This window comes from Delphinapterus leucas, chromosome 7, assembly GCF_059928025.1.
Source record: "Delphinapterus leucas isolate spDelLeu-1000000601 "Yukka" chromosome 7, BTC_Dleu_Yukka2, whole genome shotgun sequence".
NCBI lineage: Eukaryota > Metazoa > Chordata > Mammalia > Artiodactyla > Monodontidae > Delphinapterus > Delphinapterus leucas.
Genome location: NC_143135.1, coordinates 35850836 through 35869212, shown reverse-complemented (window position 1 = coordinate 35869212; position 18377 = coordinate 35850836). Strand labels below are relative to the sequence as shown.

The 18377-nt window shown below is 35.9% G+C and overlaps 1 protein-coding gene across 10 annotated transcripts in view; it reads left to right on the top strand.

Moving 5' to 3' along the window:
- The window catches only part of PRMT3 (protein arginine methyltransferase 3), a 141597-nt gene that overhangs the window by 44522 nt on the left and 78698 nt on the right, over positions 1–18377 (top strand). For 9 of the 10 annotated variants that reach the window (XM_089915040.1, XM_022583760.3, XM_022583761.2 and 6 more), the window contains one exon: positions 8719–8818. The exons of the other annotated variant lie outside the window; for it this stretch is intronic. In XM_089915040.1, the coding sequence (XP_089771166.1) occupies positions 8719–8818 (100 nt within the window). The remainder of the gene's footprint in view (positions 1–8718; positions 8819–18377) is intronic. 10 annotated transcript variants of the gene reach the window in all.

Below are 18377 nucleotides of genomic sequence, written 5' to 3'. Positions count from 1 at the left end.
GCAGACATCCTATACAAAATATTAGAAAATTAATTGAGCAATACATTGGAAGGTAATAAAGTTTATCCCAGCAGTACAAGTTTGGTTAAATTTGAGAAAATCAACCAGAAAAATATTTTGAGTTATCTCAGGAAAAAAAGTTTGATAAAATTCCATATCCCTTCAATGTATCTATATATTAAAACTCTTAACAAACTAGAACTGGAATGTTATATTGTAACATGGCACAGTGTATCTACAAAAACCAGAATTACAGCCTAGAACTTGATGAAGCTTTGAGAGCATTCACTTTAAGTTCAGGAACAGGACAGGGATACTTGCCATCACCTTTTCTATTCAACACTGTAAAGGAGATCCTAGACAGTGGAGCAAGGCAATAAAAAGAAGGGTATAAGAATTGGAAATGAAGGAACAAGACTGTTCTTGTTCCCTAGTAATATGTATGTTTGTGAATATTGATATCAGAAATAAGCTATAAATAAGTTATTACAATAATAAAGTATCAAGGTGCTGAATACTTTAATTTTTTTTATTTGACGTATAGTTGATTTACTGTTGTGTTTCTGGTGTACAGCAAAGTGATTAAGTTATACATATATACTTTTTCATCTTCTTTTCTATTATCATTTATTAAACGATACTGAATATAGTTCCCTGTGCTATACAGTAGGACCTTGTTGTTTATCTGTCTTAATATATAACAATTTGTATCTGCTAATCCCAAACTCCTAATTTATCCCTGTCCTCTGTCCCTCTCTGCCTTTCCCCTTTGGTAACCATAAGTTTGTTCTCTATTTCTGTGCCTCTGTTTCGTATATAAGTTCGTTTTTATTACTTTTTAGATTCCACATATGAATGATATCATACAGTATTTATCTTTCTCTGTCTGACTTGTTTCACTAAGCATAATATTCTCTAGGTCCATCCATGTTGCTGCAGGTGGCAATATTTCATTCTTTTTAATGGCTGATTAGTATTCCATTGTGTGTGTGTGTGTGTGTGTCTGTGTATCATATCTTCTTACTCCAGTCATCTGTTGCTGGGCACTTGGGTTGCTTCCATGTCTTAGCTATTGTATATGGTGCTGCTGTGAGCACTGTGGTGAATGTATCTTTTTGAATTAGTGTTTCTGTTTTATCTGGATATATACCCAGGAATGGAATTGCTGGATCATGTGGTATTTCTGTTTTTAGTTTTTTAAGGAACCTCCATACTGTTTTCCATAGTACCTGCACCAATTTACATTCCTAGTAGCAGTGTAGGAGAGTTCCCTTTTCTCCACATCCTCTGCCGCATTTATTATTTATAGACTTTTTAATGATGGCCATTCTGACTGGTGTAAGGTGGTACTTCATTGTAGTTTTGATTTGCATTTCTCTAATAACTAGTGATGTTGAGCATCTTTTCATGTGCCTATTGACCATCTGTATGTCTTCTTTGGAGAAATGTCTACTTAGGTCTTCCGCCCATTTTTTCATCGAGATGTTTGTTTTTTTGTTATTGAGTATTATGAGCTGTTTGTATATTTTGGAAATTAAGCCCTTGTCAGTTGCATCATTTGCAAATATTTTCTCCCAGTCTGTAGGTTGTCTTTTTGTTTTGTTTTGTTTATGGTTTCCTTTGCTGTACAAAGTTTGATTAGGTCCCGTTTGTTGATTTTTGCTTTAATTTTTATTGCCTTGGGAGACTGACCTAAGAAAATACTGTTACAATTTACGTCAGAGACTGTTTTGCCTATGTTCTCTTCTAGGAGTTTTATGGTATCATGTCTTATATTTGAGTCTTTAAGCCATTTTGAGTTTATTTTTGTGTATGGTGTGAGGGGTTTACATGCGGCTGTCCAGCTTTCCCACCACCACTTGCAGAAGAGACTGTCTTTTCTCTACTGTATATTCTTGCCTCCTAGGTCGAAGATTAATTGACTGTAGGTGGTGGGTTTATTTTCGGGCTCTCTTTTCTGTTCCATTGATCCATATGTCTGTTTTTGTGCCAATACCATGCTCTTTTTTTTTTTTTTTTTTTTTTGCGGTACGCGGGCCTCTCACTGCTGTGGCCTCTCCTGTTGCAGAGCATAGGCTCCGGACACGCAGGCTCAGTGGCCATGGCTCACGGACCCAGCCGCTCCGCGGCATGTGGGATCTTCCTGGACTGGGGCACGAACCTGTGCCTCCTGCATCAGCAGGTGGACCCTCAACCACTGTGCCACCAGGGAAGCCCCATACCATGCTCTTTTGATTAGTGTAGCTTTATAGTATTGTCTGAACTTTGGGAGGGTTATGCTTTCAGCTTTGTTCTTTTTCCTCAGGATTACTTTGGCAATTCTGGGTCTTTTGTGGTTCCATATAAATTTTAGGATTATTTGTTCTAGTTCTTTGAAAAATGTCATAGCTAATTTGATAGGGATCACATTCAATCTGTAGCTTGCTTTGGGTAGTATGGCCATTTTAACAATATTAATTCTTCCAGTCCAAGAACATGGGATATCTATCTGTTTCTTTAAATCATCTTCAGTTTCCTTTACCAGTGTTTTATAGTTCTCAGTGTATAAGTCTTTCACCTCCTTGGTCAGGTTTATTCCTAAGTATTTTTTTTTAAATGCAATTTTAAAAGGGATTTTTTTTTTTTACTTTCCGATATTTCATTTTTAGTGTAAAGAAATGCAACAGATTTCTGTATGTTACTCTTGTATCCTGCTACCTTGCTGAATTTGTTTATCAGTTCTAGTAGTTTTTGTGTGGAGGCTTTAGGTTTTTCTATATAAAGTATCATATCATCTGCATGTAATGACAATTTTATCTCTTCCCTTCCAATTTGGATACCTTTTATTTCTTTTTCTTGTCTGATTGCTATGGCTAGGACTTCCAATACTATGTTGAATAGAAGCAGTGAGAGTGGTCATTCTTGTCTTCTTCCTGAATTTAGTGGGAAGGCTTTCAGCTTTTCACCATTTGGTTTGTTGAAAATTTTTGCATGCATATTCATCAAAGATATTGGCCCCTACTATATACGTGTGTGTGTATATTTTCTTTTGTTTTTTGTAGTGTCTTTGTCTGCTTTTGGTATCAGTGTCATGATGGTGGCTTCATAGAATGACTTTGGAGGTGTTCCCTCCTCTTCAGTCTTTTGGAATAGTTTGAGAAGGATTGGTATATGTTCTTCTTTGTATGTTTGGTAAAGTTCCTCAGTGAAGCCATGTGGTCCTGGACTTCTGTTTGCAGGGAGTTTTTTTATTACAGATTCTATTTCACTTCTAGTGATTGTTCTGTTCAAATTATCTGTTTCTTCTTGATTAAATTTTCATGGGCTGTATGTTTCTAGAAACTTGTCCATTTCTTCTAAGTTGTCCAATTTATTGGCATGTAATTGTTCATAGTACTGAATACATAATTAATATATAAAAATCAGTTGTATTTCTGTAAAGAACATGAAACACACACTGAAAATTAAAGTATATCAAAGTGTATTGTTAATATTTCTAACCTCCTTCCAGACAATGCAAGGACATTAAGTCACTTTTTTTTTTTTTTTTTTTTTTTGGCGGTACTTGGGCTTCTCACTGCTGTGGCCTCTCCTGCCGCAGAGCACAGGCTCCGGACGCTCAGGCTCAGTGGCCATGGCTCACGGGCCCAGCTGCTCCACGGCATGTGGGATCCTCCTGGACCGGGGCACGAACCCGTGTCCCCTGCATCGTCAGGTGGACTCTCAACCACTGCGCCACCAGGGAAGCCCATTAAGTCACTTTTAATGGAAAATTCATCCAAGGGATGAATGTCCCCCAATAGATGCTGTGCATGAACTACCAGTCAGCTGTTTTAACAACTTCTTCCCCATTTTACCCTCTGACATTGGTCAATATTTCCTTGCCATGTATTTCTCTGGTATCTTTAATCTTACAACATTTTCTACAATGATTTCTGCAAAGAAAAAACCTGTGAAGACCCTAATGACTACCAGGATTTGAACCATTCTCTACAAAGCTTATTAATAACTCAGTAGAAATGTTATCTAATTTCTCTTTTTCACATCATATTTCGAAAGCTATCTAAACTCCCCTCTCAGTGAGCTGCTTTTTGTTTCCTCCCCCTGTCTTTTGTCCTGTTGATGCCCCCATTCTTTTGTATGTCAAAAACATCATGCAGTACTATTCTTGGTAACTGAACAAAGTAATCAGATACTGCCTCCTGAATATTCTCTTGGCTTCCCAATAACAAGATTATATAAAGTGCTCAAGAAGGAGGAGTTGCTGATTTCCACATCTGTTCTTATCTTTGCCAATAGCATTAAATTATATTGTTATCATAAAGCCAGTCTAAGTTGACTTGCATGCATAACATGCCTACTGTTTTAGAGAACTGTTCTACTTGAGGGTTGGGGTGATGACAGGGGATTACCTCTCTTGAGATAGATAAACTGCAGCCGTGCTCTTACTCACTGTAGTAGTTTAGTTGTTGTATCACCTAGAAGCATCTGTTCACAGCCTCTTAGGGATCTATCATCGACCCAAGTAATCCTTTCTACTCAGTTGTATGTAAAATAAGTGATAGTATCCTCCTGATTGTTTATCCATGCCAGTAATGATTTCACCAGCATTTTCTGGGATGTCTCTCAAAAATGTCCTCTTTCACAAAATATTCTCAGCACTCATTCCTCTGACCATGTCCTCCTCCGTTTGTATCATCTTTGGGGGTAACCCCAGGCTTTAAGTTCATTACTTTCTTAATGGATACTTCATCTTCCCAGGCAGCCATATAAGCATAAGAAGGCCTTCCAGTGAGAGGAAAAACTGTTCTTCTGGTCCTTTCTCTTGCCATCATCTCTTCTCTGAAAAGACTGGCATTTTTTCAGAAATGCTAGTAACTGCCAGATAGTGTAATTTTTTACTCTCTTCCTCTCTGCCTGCTGCTGCCTATCAGGCCAGTAGCTACTTTCTCTGAATCTCAGTTTTGCCACTTCATACCAAGGATGAGTAGGCAACTATCCCAGGATTAGATCCTCCTCTTATTTTTCAGTCTCCTTTTTCTGGCTAAAAAGTGCCTCAGCCTTTTTGATTCATGGATCTGTATGAGTCCTCCTCACAGCACTACTCTGAGACAAAATATTTTCAAATCAGACACACAGAAACCTGATTACCCAGGATTACCCAGAGAGATTATCCAGTATTAAGCTTTATTAATAATTTCAATGATACAGGCAATCAAGAGACTCAGAAAAAGCAGGGAGCAATCTGGTACATAGAGCAGGACTCCTTACTGTGGAAGTTAATAACCTATGCACCTTACTTAGAGGCCTGTCTACTCTAGGCCAGAGTGTGCATGTCTAATACAGGGAAGGGAATAAAGAAGTTGCTTTTCATGTCCCAGACTTCTTGATTAGTCTGGACCTCTTAATTGCCCGTATTTTTGAAATTATTTGTGAAGCCTGACACTGGGTAAAATCTCTGGCTTATGTGAGTCAGATTTGACAGTCTGATCCTTATTCACTCACCGAGATATGTCCATTCTCTTTTCTCATTACTTCCTATTGGGACACAGAAATGCTGTTTTGTTTACATATTGTCTGAGAGCTGACCCTAAAATTCATATGGAAAACACAAATGGCCTAGAATATCCAAAAGAATTTTAAAAGAAGAATAAAGTTAAAGGACATACACTGTCAGACTTCATGACTTGATTTAAAGCTATAAAAATCAAGAAACTGTTGTATTAGCATAAGGATATGCATCTAAATCTTGGGGCAGAATTGGAAGTTCAGAAATAAGCTTACACATTATGTTTAATTGATTTTTGACAAAGATTCTGAAGTAATTCCATGGGTTGATAATACTTTTTCTTCAACAAAGTTGAAACTATCACTTGTGATAGTTTTTCCAGCAAAGTTTTTTCATTATATATGAAAATAATGATCATGATGCCATATTGGAAAAAATAACTTAAAATGGAAACTAAAAAAAATTTAGAAGAAAACATAGGTGAAAATATTTGATGTAGGCAAAAATTTCTTAGATATGTCACCAAAAGCATGAACCACAGAAGAAAAATATGATAAATTGGTTTTTATCAAAATTAAAAACTTTAGCTCTTCAAACATATCATTAAAAAAATGAAAAAGCCACAGGATGGAAGAAAATATTCGCTGTACTTAAATCCATCAGGGTTTTTATCCAGAAGATGTAAAGAACTCTTAAATTTTAATAATAAGAATACAACTGAGCCAATTTTTTAAATGGGCAAAAAATTTGAACAAAAGATGATAGGGGAATATGGCCAGTAAGCATATAGAAAAAATACTTGGTCATTAGGAAAATGCAACTTTTAACCATGATGAGATCTTATCACACAGTTAAAATTTAAAAGATCAGCAATACTAAGATGACTAGGTTGTGAAGCTATAGAGAAAACCATAATTCAAAAAGACACATACACCCCAGTGTTCATTGCAGCACTATTTACAATAGCCAGGTCATGGAAGCAACCTAAATGCCCATTGACAGATGAAGGGATAAAGAAGATGTGGTACATATATACAGTGGAATATTACTCAGCCCTAAAAAGGAACGAAATTGGGTCATTTGTAGAGACATGGATGGATCTACAGACTGTTATACAGAGTGAAGTAGGTCAGAAAGAGAAAAACAAATATCGTATATTAACGCATATATGTGGAACCTAGAAAAATGGTACAGATGAACCTTTTTGCAGGGCAGAAATTGAGACACAGATGTAGAAAACAAACGTATGGACACCAAGTGGGGAAAGCAGCGGAGGGGGTGGGGCTGTGTGCTGAATTGGGCGATTGGGATTGACATGTACACACTGATGTGTATAAGATTGATGACTAATAAGAACCTGCTGTATAAAAAAATAAATAAAATTAAATTAAAAAATTAAAAAAGGAATGCTCATATATTGCTTGTTGGAATGTAAAATTGTATATGAACTTTGTAAAGCAAAATCGCAGTTTCCTAAAAAGTTCTATCACTTCCATTTAACAGAGCAGTTCTTGTACATAAATGTTAATAGCAGCCTTATTCATTATAGTACAAAGCTGGAATAATCCAGAATTCCATCCCCACGTGTGTGGGTGAATGAAAGTGTTTTATTTATACAGTGGAATACTACTCAACAATACCTAGGAATGGAACTACTGATATACAGAAACATATGCATGAATCTAAAAAGTATGCTTTTTGAAAGAAACCAGACACAAAGGGGTACATTCAGTATGATTCCATTTATGTAAAACTCTACAAAGTAACAGACTTTTTTAAAAAAATAAATTTATTTATTTATGGCTGCCGTTGGGTCTTTGTTGCAGCGCGCGGGCTTTCTCTAGTTGGCGGCGAGCGGGGGCTACTCTTTGTTGCAGTGCGTGGGCTTCTCACTGAGGTGGCTTCTCTTGTTGTGGAGCACAGGCTCTAAGCACACAGGCTTCAGTAGTTGTGGCTCGTGGACTCTAGAGCTCAGTCTCAGTAGTCGTGGTACACAGGCTTAGTTGCTCGGTGGCATGTGGCATCTTCCCAGACCAGGGCTCAAACCCATGTCCCCTGCATTGGCAGGCAGATTCTTAACCACTGCGCCACCAGGGAAGTCCCCAAAATACAAATTTTAATATGTAGTAAAAGAAAGAAATCAGTGCTTGCCTGTGGATGGGAGGATTTTCTGGAAGGAGCCCTAATGAATCTTCGTAAGAAAATAGAAATGTCTATATATTGATAGTTGTGGTGGTGGTCACCCAAGTATATCTGTTTTCTTTTTAATTCAACAAAATTTACCCTTAAAATGCATTTAATCTTACGTATATAATACCTCAATGAAATTTGGGTGGAAAATCCCTCCTTTGTTAGCAGAAGAAATCCTTTATAATTCAGATGTACATCCTTTGAAGGTTGCGAGTTTATTTAATTAGATACAAGCTTAGTAGCTTGCTTTTAGCTTTTTGGAATTATCTCTTTAACTCTGTTGTTCATTTGAAATTTTAAAAGGAGGGGGTGAAAAATATGTGCTAATCTAGTGATCAAGCATGTAAAAATATCTAATGAATGGTATTGGACAAGGTTAAATTATTTATGATGGGAGGAGAATATCAAGTTTTACACAGCATACGGTATTTTGTTATTCATGATAATACGTTACCATTATATAGGGCTTGAGGATGTGTACATAGCTTTCACAAATATTTCATCCTCATAATAGGCTGTGAAGTAGTTAGGGAAGGTATCATCTTTCTGTTTTATACATGAACACACAGGCTCAGTGAGATTGTTACATAATTTGGTGAAGATCACTTACCTGACAAGTGCTAGAGGACCTGGAAATCAGTGTAAGAGCTCTGGCCCTAACTGTCTCTCCACTGTGACACACTACTTCCCTTTAAAATACACTTTTGTTGTCTGGTCTGTCTGTCTCCACCTCTCCCTTTAAAAAAAAAAAAAGACCCATTAACTTTATTGACATGTATTTTGACTAGAATTCGGGTTTCTTTTCATGCTGTAGTTTTAAACGCTGGTTTAGTTGTATTATTGTATTAACCAGAAACATTCTGGGGGGTTCATGATGTGACCAAAAAGCAATTACAATGCCTAGAGAATAAATAAACTTTGAAAAAACATACCTTTGGGTTCCATAAATTAAAATGAACGGTTGCCAAGAAATTATGTAATTTGACTAGTTTTCAGAATCTGTTTAACATACTAATTTAATTCATCATGACAATTTTCAGACTAAATAAACTTGAAGATACTATTATGCTAATTAAAGGAAAAATCGAAGAAGTTCGTCTTCCTGTAGAAAAAGTGGACGTTATTATATCCGAGTGGATGGTAAGTGTTTGCAGAGAAAACTACTTTTATTAATTTTTTAAAAAGGCAATGAATAAAGTAGCAGGTTTTCTGCGTTTAATTATATTTGATAAATGGCAAAATGGTAGCATTATTTTAAAAACAGCTAGTCTTTTTATGGTAGTTTATTCTGAAATGGCACTTATTTACTGTCCATTTATAATTTTTTAAAGAAGAGGGTAAATTAGCCTTTTTGCTTTTAAAGTCATAATAAAGAATTATTATTTTTCTACTTTCTAGATTTGTAGAGACCTAAATATGTTTTCTAAAAGCCTATAAGGACTAGTTAAGGATTTCCTAAGACTGTTTATGTCAGAATAATGTGATGTTGCCACTGTTGTTGTCATACTTAATATCCTGTCTTTCTGATCTGTTAGGTCATGTAATCCGTGTCCTTTATCACATAAAATAGGATTTATTCGCATTATTAAGATAATAAAATTAAGGTACAATATATAGCTTTATAATTTGCTTTTGAAACCACAGATCAAGACTATTTATTTTAAAGAGTCTGTAAAGTAAAACTAATGGTATTGTCAACTGATTTAACTCACTGATATGCCACTTCAATTAAGACAAGTATATATTATTTTCCAGATATACGAAGATTTTTTTTTTAACCATTTGGAAGTTGTTAAGCTTTTTTTAAAGAAAAGTATTTGATAACATGTATTTTCATTAAATGAATTTATCAAAACTTCTCGAAAAGAATGAGTTTTGCTTTATAATTTTCTATAAATTTTGAATAAACATAGAAAATAATAATTCTAGCAAAATTGCACTGACTTCAGGGAGCTTTTGAAATGTTCAGTTTTAATGTAGTGGTTTTAATTTAGACCCATTGACAGTCACTGTTGTTGGCAGTTACTCTTTTGCATGTGAAACAGTGTGTTGATTTTTTCATGCTAGGCTTGGCTTTTAACAATTCTTGATCACAATATCATTATTCTTCTTATGCCAAATAATTTGTATCAGCACCCTGATTTCCCTTATGAATTGAGTGAGAAGGAATGAATTTAGTTAGTATAATTAAAAATTCAGCATCTTTTTAAAGACTACAAAAAGGTGTTTTGGAGAAAGTACATTTGAGGCATCTGCTTGGCAACAACTTTAAGTAGTTTATACTAAATGTTGGCTGACATAATCCTCATTTCTCTAGGGACCATTTTATTTTTCTTGGAAAATGCATCTTTAAAATTACCCCGAATTACACTTGAAGCAAACTAAAAGATAGACTTCACTAAACTTCCTGTTACCTCAGTTAACTAGCTGGGTAGTTCTTGCCCTGCCTAGCAGAATTATCCTTCTGGGTAGTGATGTTCTAGGAATTTTCATTTCAGAACTTGAAATGTGGTCTAGAAATATTAATATGCAATTGAAATCTTAGAGCCAGTTGGTATAATAATAAATGATAACTTAGCTAGGTTGAGTGAATTTATGAGATTGTTACAATTATGATGTGAACTTTACTGGAAGGTATGCTGGTCTTGGGCTTATTTTGCCCTCAGATCCATTTGACATCCTTCTTTTTTCTTCTGTCTGATTGGAGAAGGGCAGCAGTGCTTTTTCGTTTTGTTCCTCTAACTCTTGTAGTTAGACTCTAATTGATGTAAAGGACACCTTTCATTTTGGAGGATTAGTCAGGCATGATCTCTGCCTTTATCGGGAAGGCAGTGTCACAGAAACAATACTGAGTCACTGGAACCTGAGATGAAAGGGGTCAGTTGTTTGGAACCAAGGTGCTTTCAGAAACCCTTCAGTAAGGGAAACAAATATGTGTGTCCAGGAAGTGGTAACTAAGAACTTTCTTTCTTCCTCTTCACAAAGGTGTAGCTTAAGAGTTTGCATTATCTTACTATCTGCCTTTTCCTTGTAAGCATCAGTGAGGTTGGAGTCTAGCAGATTGTGTTAAACGTGTTAGGTGGAGCATTAGACACTGTAATTTATGGCAGTTACCGAATCATCTTTGTGGCTTGGCAGTATCATTTATAGTATCTTCTATAAGTAAGTCCCCTCCTAACTTTGGTACTTCTACTCGGATTTCTGAGCTGAGAAGCTGGAAAATTCTAATTACATAATTAAACAAGGAGAAGGTATGCTTCCTAAAATATATTCAAGATTTTTTTCAGATATTCCTACTTTGGCTTAAACAATGGGCAAGTGGCAAACAACTTACTATTCTAAATTTATTTTAAAGCCACATTTTCATGAAGCAGCATTTAAAATTAAAATACCTTGCATAGAATCCTCTGTCTTTGATTTTTTTTTTTTACATCAGTCAGGATGCAAAAATCTAGAATAATCCAAGTTCAAGCTATAGCATAGACTTTTTTCTCTTTTTAAAAGCATTTTCAACAAGGAAGGGCCAAAAAAAGAAAATACCCTGCAGTATTGAACACAGATGTTTAATGGATGTGTAATCCAGTATAGCAATGTAGGCATCATATATTGCAGAGATGTACATCTGTTTTCTTCTACTATGATCCACTAACTGATCCATGGCTTAATCTAGATACGTTTTTTGTCTACAGCTGTTCATGAACTTTGCTTTTATTTTGGAAGATGTTCTTAGATAAGAATGTAATTTTAAAAGCCAAATCATTGCTGTTAGCATGTCAGTTTAATAAACTATCACTTGTCTCTTAGATATATGCATTTCTACATTTAGATTTGCATTTAATTTTACATTTTCATTTTTATTGAATGAAATTTCTATTTGATAAAATTGTTATAATTTAAATAAAAAGAGTTTAATTTCTATAGGATGTTAATTTTCATGCCTATGAGTATCTGTTCTCATTTTTTACATTTTACTGTACCAACAGAGCCATTCTTTATGACTTCCCATTTCTGATCACCTAATAAAACTTCAAAGTAAGCATCCCTAATTCTTGTCCTGTGAGCCAGTAAAGCCAGGTTGACTCATTTGGTGTTGCTCTTTTCCGTCTAAGTTTTCAGCATGACCTCCTTACAAATAGATAGATAAGATCCTGGCATTGCATGATACAACTGCCAGAGGTGATTCTTGTTTGGACATGTTATTTTCTGTCATCAGGACCGTCAGGAAAATTATACATTAGGTGAATTTACATTGTCATGATCACTTATAATATACATTCAGGTTGTCTAAAGTCCTTTGTAATTTTTCTGTCTAGGCTTGCTCTTCACAGAAGTGACCTAAAATTTTGTCACCTTTCCCATCCCATTTTCACCAACACAAGTGTGTCTGTATAGTGCATGCATGCAGAGGCCCACACCCACAATGATGGGGTATTCTTTGTTCATATTTAATATTCTTTATTGTTTGTAAATAGCTTTTCAGGATTTTATAGTTTTTATCACTTAGAAACATGACTTGTGATTTGGTTTATCAACAGTCCAGAAACTGGGCCGTGAAGCCTGTCATAGGTCACATTTTCAACTGGTGCATGTTGAAATGTCTTTGTTGGTTTTAGTTTGGTCTGGCAGTGAAACCATGCCATTTCAGACAACTGCCACAAGGATTAGGTGGCCTTTCCCAGTCTTTCTTGCCTTAAATGATATAATAATAATTATGTAAGTAGTTCAGTAAATTAGATAAGTTGAATTAATCTTAGAGCTAGGGAAAGTATTGGAGATTAATTAACAACACAAATTTTCAGTTGTACAGGTGTGTTTTTGCCTTTCCTGTCCATACCAAGAAATATGCTTATGACCTGAATTTAAGGATTTTTTTAAACTCTTCTATTTTTCCTCTTTTATATTTATTACTGCGAAAATTTTAAGCGAAATAAAACTGTACATGTCTAGTATGTGTTGTTTTGTCTACTTAAAAGTAGACATAATCTCATATGTCCAGTGGTTCAAGATAAGGAAATGTAAGACATAACTTTCCCTCAACTCTATACCTCTTGCCATTTTTTTTCTTGCTTTTCTTATTTTTCTGTTGGTCCATCAGAGTAAAAGACATCTTTTTACTGCCAGATTTTTGGTATATTTTTTAAAATCAATAAATAATAATCAATAACAGGGACTTTCCTGGCGGTCCAGTGGTAAAGAGTCCGCCTTTCAATGCTGGGGACACGGGTTTGATCCCTGGTCAGGGAACTGAGTTCCCACATGCCGCGGGGCAACTAAGCCCACGTGCCACAACTGCTGAGCTCATGTGCCTCAACTAGAGAGTCTGCGTGCCTCAAACTACAGAGCCCACGTGCCCTGGAGCCCGCGTGCCACAACTACAGAGCCCATGTGCCCTGGAGCCTGCGCACCACAGCTAGAGAAGAGAAAACCCGCACACCACAACTAGAGAGAAGCCCGCACACCGCAACGAAAGATCCCGCGTGCCGCAACTAAGACCCAACACAGCCAAAAATAAAATAAATAAATAATCTTTAAAAAAATAATAGTAAAAAATAACAAAGGTTAAAAATCAAAAATACAGTGTTACGTAAAATTAACTGTAAAAAATGTTCCTTTGATAACAAAGATTACTGTTGTTTTAAAGTCTTTTGTTTCTATTTCTAAAGTCACGTTTTTATTAGTGTGTTTTTGGCAGAAATAGTTTGCCCCTTAATGGAAGATACTGATGATTAGTGAGAGCAAAATATGTGTTAGCAAACTGCCTTATTTCTTCTAGTGTGTTTTACCTTCCCTGTCTGGCAAACTGCTAGTAGTTCTGGAAGACTCATCTCAGACATCTCCTCCCTTACGCAGCTTTCCCTTTTAGCCCCTTGATCACATATAGAATCTCTTTTCTCCTTTCTTTTGTGGTTTAGTTTAAGCTTCTATTATACACTTTTACAGTGTATTAGAATTAATTGTTCATGTACCTTTTTCAATTCTCTTGAGACTGGGAACCAGGATTTACTTGGTATGGTCATATTCTGTGAAAGGGATCAGCATTAGTAAATGATGGGGGAATATACATCATAAGAGAACTTTCCCAGATAGAAACTCACTGGCCACAGACACGATCTTATTTATAATTTTCTGTACATCACAGGAAGGCAAGGATGTAGCATGTGACAGAGTTAAGAATATTGCTCCAGAGTCAGACCACCTGAATTCTTGGCCCTGTTTTGCTGCACCTAGGTTTGTTAATTTGGGCATGTTACTGAACCTCTCTGTGAGTCAGTTTCCTTTTCTATAAAATGATGATAACAGTAGTACCCACTTCACAGGGTTTTTGTGAGGATTAAATGGAATTAATACCTGTAAATGTCATAAAACATTCTGGCACATAATAAGACCTCAGTAATTAGCCATTCAGTTTTGAAAGTTACACAAACTTTTTTTTTTTTTTTTGCGGTACGCGGGCCTCTCACTGTTGTGGCCTCTCCAGTTGCAGAGGACAGGCTCCGGACGCACAGGCTCAGCGGCCATGGTTCACGGGCCTAGCCGCTCTGCGGCATGTGGGATCCTCCCGGACCGGGGCACGAACCCGTGTCCCCTGCATCGGCAGGCGGACTCTCAACCACTGCGCCACCAGGGAAGCCCTACACAAACTTTTAAGCAATCTGTAACTAGTGCATGAGCTGCTTGAGTAGGTTATTCAATAAATAAAAGTTGGGAATGGTAATATACATGAAGTAAAGAATATTAATACTTGAGGGAAGAACATTCTTGGGGCTTCTGCCTTGGCTTATTAGCCCTTTGTAAGAGCAAAAGGTCCTCTGTTTCCATGGCTAGAATTTACTAATTGACTCTGCCTATAATGAGTGCAAAGAAGTATAATCAGCTGATGGATGTGGATTACTGGGGTTAGGGATATTTTTGATACTTTTCTTAATATGAATTAAAATGTATTATATGTATGTTTCAAGAAAAAGTCTCAGTTTGCTGCTCTGTAAACAAATTTTAGGTAGTACTGATAATACCTAATTATTTTACATAAAATATAAAATGCATATTCAGTAGGACTTTTTTGAGTACTCCAAATATTAACAGAGAGATAGTTACTGTATTTGAACACTGAAAGGAAAATTGTGGTTTATAAGCATGATTTTTTCACAGATGTGCTGACATCTGAATTAAGAATAAAATGAAAACAAAGACAGTAAAAATGTAATTAAGAATAGGCCTCTTGGGCTTCCCTGGTGGGCGCAGTGGTTAAGAATCTGCCTGCCAATGCTGGGGACACGGGTTTGAGCCCTGGTCCGGGAAAATGCCACATGCCTTCGAACAACTAAGCCCGTGTGCCACAACTACTGAGCCTGCGCTCTAGAGCCCGCAAGCCACAACTACAGAAGCCCACGCACGTAGAGCCTGTGCTCTGCAACAAGAAGAGCCACTGCAATGAGAAGCCTATGCACCGCAATGAAGAGTAGCCCCTGCTCGCTGCAGCTAGAGAAAGCCCGCGCACAGCAACAAAGATGCAACGCAGCCAAAAATAAAATAAATTAAAACAAATAAATTTATCAAAAAAAATAGACCTCTTATGTATACTTATTTCAGTTTTATAATCTTTACATTTGTTCTTAGCTGCACTCTTAACCACTCCCCATCCTCCCCTTTATTTAATCTTAATATTTGTTTAAATTAAAATTCACATGACACTCTGCAGCCATTTTATTTCTTACTTTAGAGATGAGACCGTTTTGTAATAGTGGGATCTTGGTAGCTGTAGGGAAAATGTAACCCTTTGAGAAATTGTTTAAGTGGATCTCAGGCTATTTTATATTGCAGGTATGTTAGAAAAGTATAGTAATATGTATCATATTCAAATATATGCTATTTTTTTTCTGTGCTTGAGACCAAATTTAAGTGAAAATGTTTAGTCCCTTAAGGAAAGTTGTTTATGTTGAAGCAGTTATGTGTTGTGGGTAACTTTTTGCTTTTGAAACATAATATTTTAGATGTTTTATATCTCTTTCATCACATTTCTGGAAGTTGCGTTTGCTAAGAGATTCAGTGCATCATACGTGATTGATTCAATTGGATTTATTTGCTTTTTGGCTCTCCATAATCCATGTTGCATTCTAGTTGTGCTTAATGTTTGCTCAATGAGTTTTAAATTATTCTAATTATGAAGATAAAGGGCATAAGTTATTCAGGAGTATGTATCAACTGTCCTTACAGAAACTTTTCACTATATTAGCCAGAGAACATGAAATATTTGTTAATTTTTATTTCAAACTCAAAATTGTATAGCAATTAAAAATTTTTTTTTTCAGTAAAACTGTTTACCTCTACCTGGGAGTGAAAGTAAGCTCCTAAATTTTAAGTTTGCATTCGCAGACAGATGGGCATTCATTACAAACTCAGATTGTTTCATGTAACTCAGTTGTCTCAGTCATAATTACTATAATAATTAGTATGAAGTGGTTCTACTTAAGAATTATCTTAGGACAGATATTTGATTCACAAGCCTTGAGTAATCATATGAATGCCACCAATTTGTAATAAATAATACCTGCTCCAGTGCTCCACAACCTGGATTTAGAGAACCCCCAATCATGTGTTTGAGAAATAACAAATTATATCTGTGTGAAGATTCAAGGGGGGCATTATTAGTATTTTTATGGAGTGGAATGCAAAATTCTTACAGATTTTTAAAGTAAAACACCTGCCTTCTTTTTTGAGCCCTTGCAGAGCTGATTTTAGTAAGGTACTCCCTAATTCCTTGGGAATTCCAATTCATTCTCTTTAACCATTAGAAATACTTTAAGGGACAAGTTTAAGAAACCATGACTTACACTGCTTTTTGAAACTGATTTAAAGGACTTGATGGAGATAATTGTCCTCTTAGTTTTAGCATAGATCTTTCATACTCTCTTTAATAGATCCTCCAAGTTGGCAAAATTTAGGTGACAGGACTCTGAAGTAATTATTTATTTAGGTGAAATGAAAATTTTAGCTGGAGTTAGTTAACATTAAATGTTGATCTGTTCTTATTAACGACTTTCTTGACCTCTCAATACATTACTTGTTTTGAGTAAATTTTTCAATGGTGGGTATACATTGATTTGGTTGGCTCCATTTTCACTCTCTTTTCTCTATACCTTTTTAATACTAGAATATTTATTTGGAGATACCCAATTTAAAGTCAGGACTACAGCTTTGAAGTTGAATGAATGTGAGGTTAACTGACCTTTTCATGAATTCAGTCTTCAACCTTATTTTTATTAATTTGTGCTTCGGTCCAGTAAAAGGAAGAATAAACCCGAGGCTTAATCTGTTCCCTTAATGAAATTTCTTTTTCATTAAGAAATTAAATGTGATTTGTCTTGATCAGTTTTGCTAAGGGTTTATCATTTAATACGCTTTTCAAAGACCCCAAATTTTGGCTTTGTTGATTTTTTTCTATCATACATTTATTTTCTATTATTTATTTCTGACCTTATTATTTCCCTCTACTCTTTTAGTTTGACTTGCTGCTTTTATTCTAGCTTCTTGAAATCGAAGCTTATTAGATCATTGATTTTCAGATTTTCATTTTCTAATATTTTGCATTTGAGGCTTATATTTCTAAGTACTGATTTAAGTAATTAAAAAAAATAGTTCTGTTACTTTTTTTCTGAAATGCTGTTATTAAAAGAAAAACTAAACTTCTGTCATATTTTAGAATTAATCTACCATTAAAAAAACAAAGGCACTGGTACTTCTTGTGTTAAGGCTTAACTAAGTGCTGTGAGGGACCCTCTTATTGCAGAACCACAAAACCCCTGAAGAATATACATTTTATGGTATTTTTTTCTTATTATGGAAGTCAGTTTTGCTGTTATTTTGTCTTTTCTGGTTCAGTTGTGTTGTGACTATATTTTTTTTATTTTATTTTTATTATTTTGTTTGCGGTACGCGGGCCTCTCACTGCTGTGGCCTCTCCTGCTGCGGAGCACAGGCTCCAGACGCACAGGCTCAGCGGCTGTGGCTCACGGGCCCAGCCACTCCGCGGCATGTGGGATCTTCCCGGACCAGGGCATGAACCCATGTCCCCTGCATCGGCACGCGGACTCTCAACCACTAGCACCACCAGGGAAGCCCATGACTATATTTTTTAAAAGAGAAAGAACACAATTTTAAATAAATTTTATTTTATTAAATAAACATGAAACCAGAATATGATTTGCATCACTGGCAATCCACTAAGAGATTACAAAAACAGAAAGAAATCTCACCCTTTTATATAACCAAGCACATACAACCCATTGCATACATGTTCTCAAGATAAACAGTATTATTGACTGGTTTTAATTGCTAATTTTTGTTCATTTCTTTATGTAATTTGGGAGGGAAATTCTAGAGTGCAGTTATATAAATGTGTAAGAACTAACAGTTTTAAATGCGCTTATAGCTCATTTTGGCATTGTCTTCTATGAAATTTCTGTTCATTTATTTTGCTTATCATTGTATTTGGGATTTTTGTCTTTTTATTATTTTTCTGAAAGAGTTTCTTATTTATTCTAGTTACCAATGTGTTACTAGGGCTATTCTTTTTTTTTTTTTGCTGTACGCGGGCCTCTCACTGTTGTGGCCTCTTCCGTTGCGGAGGCTCCGGATGCGCAGGCTCAGCGGCCATGGCTCACGGGCCCAGCCACTCTGCGGCATGTGAGATCTTCCCGGA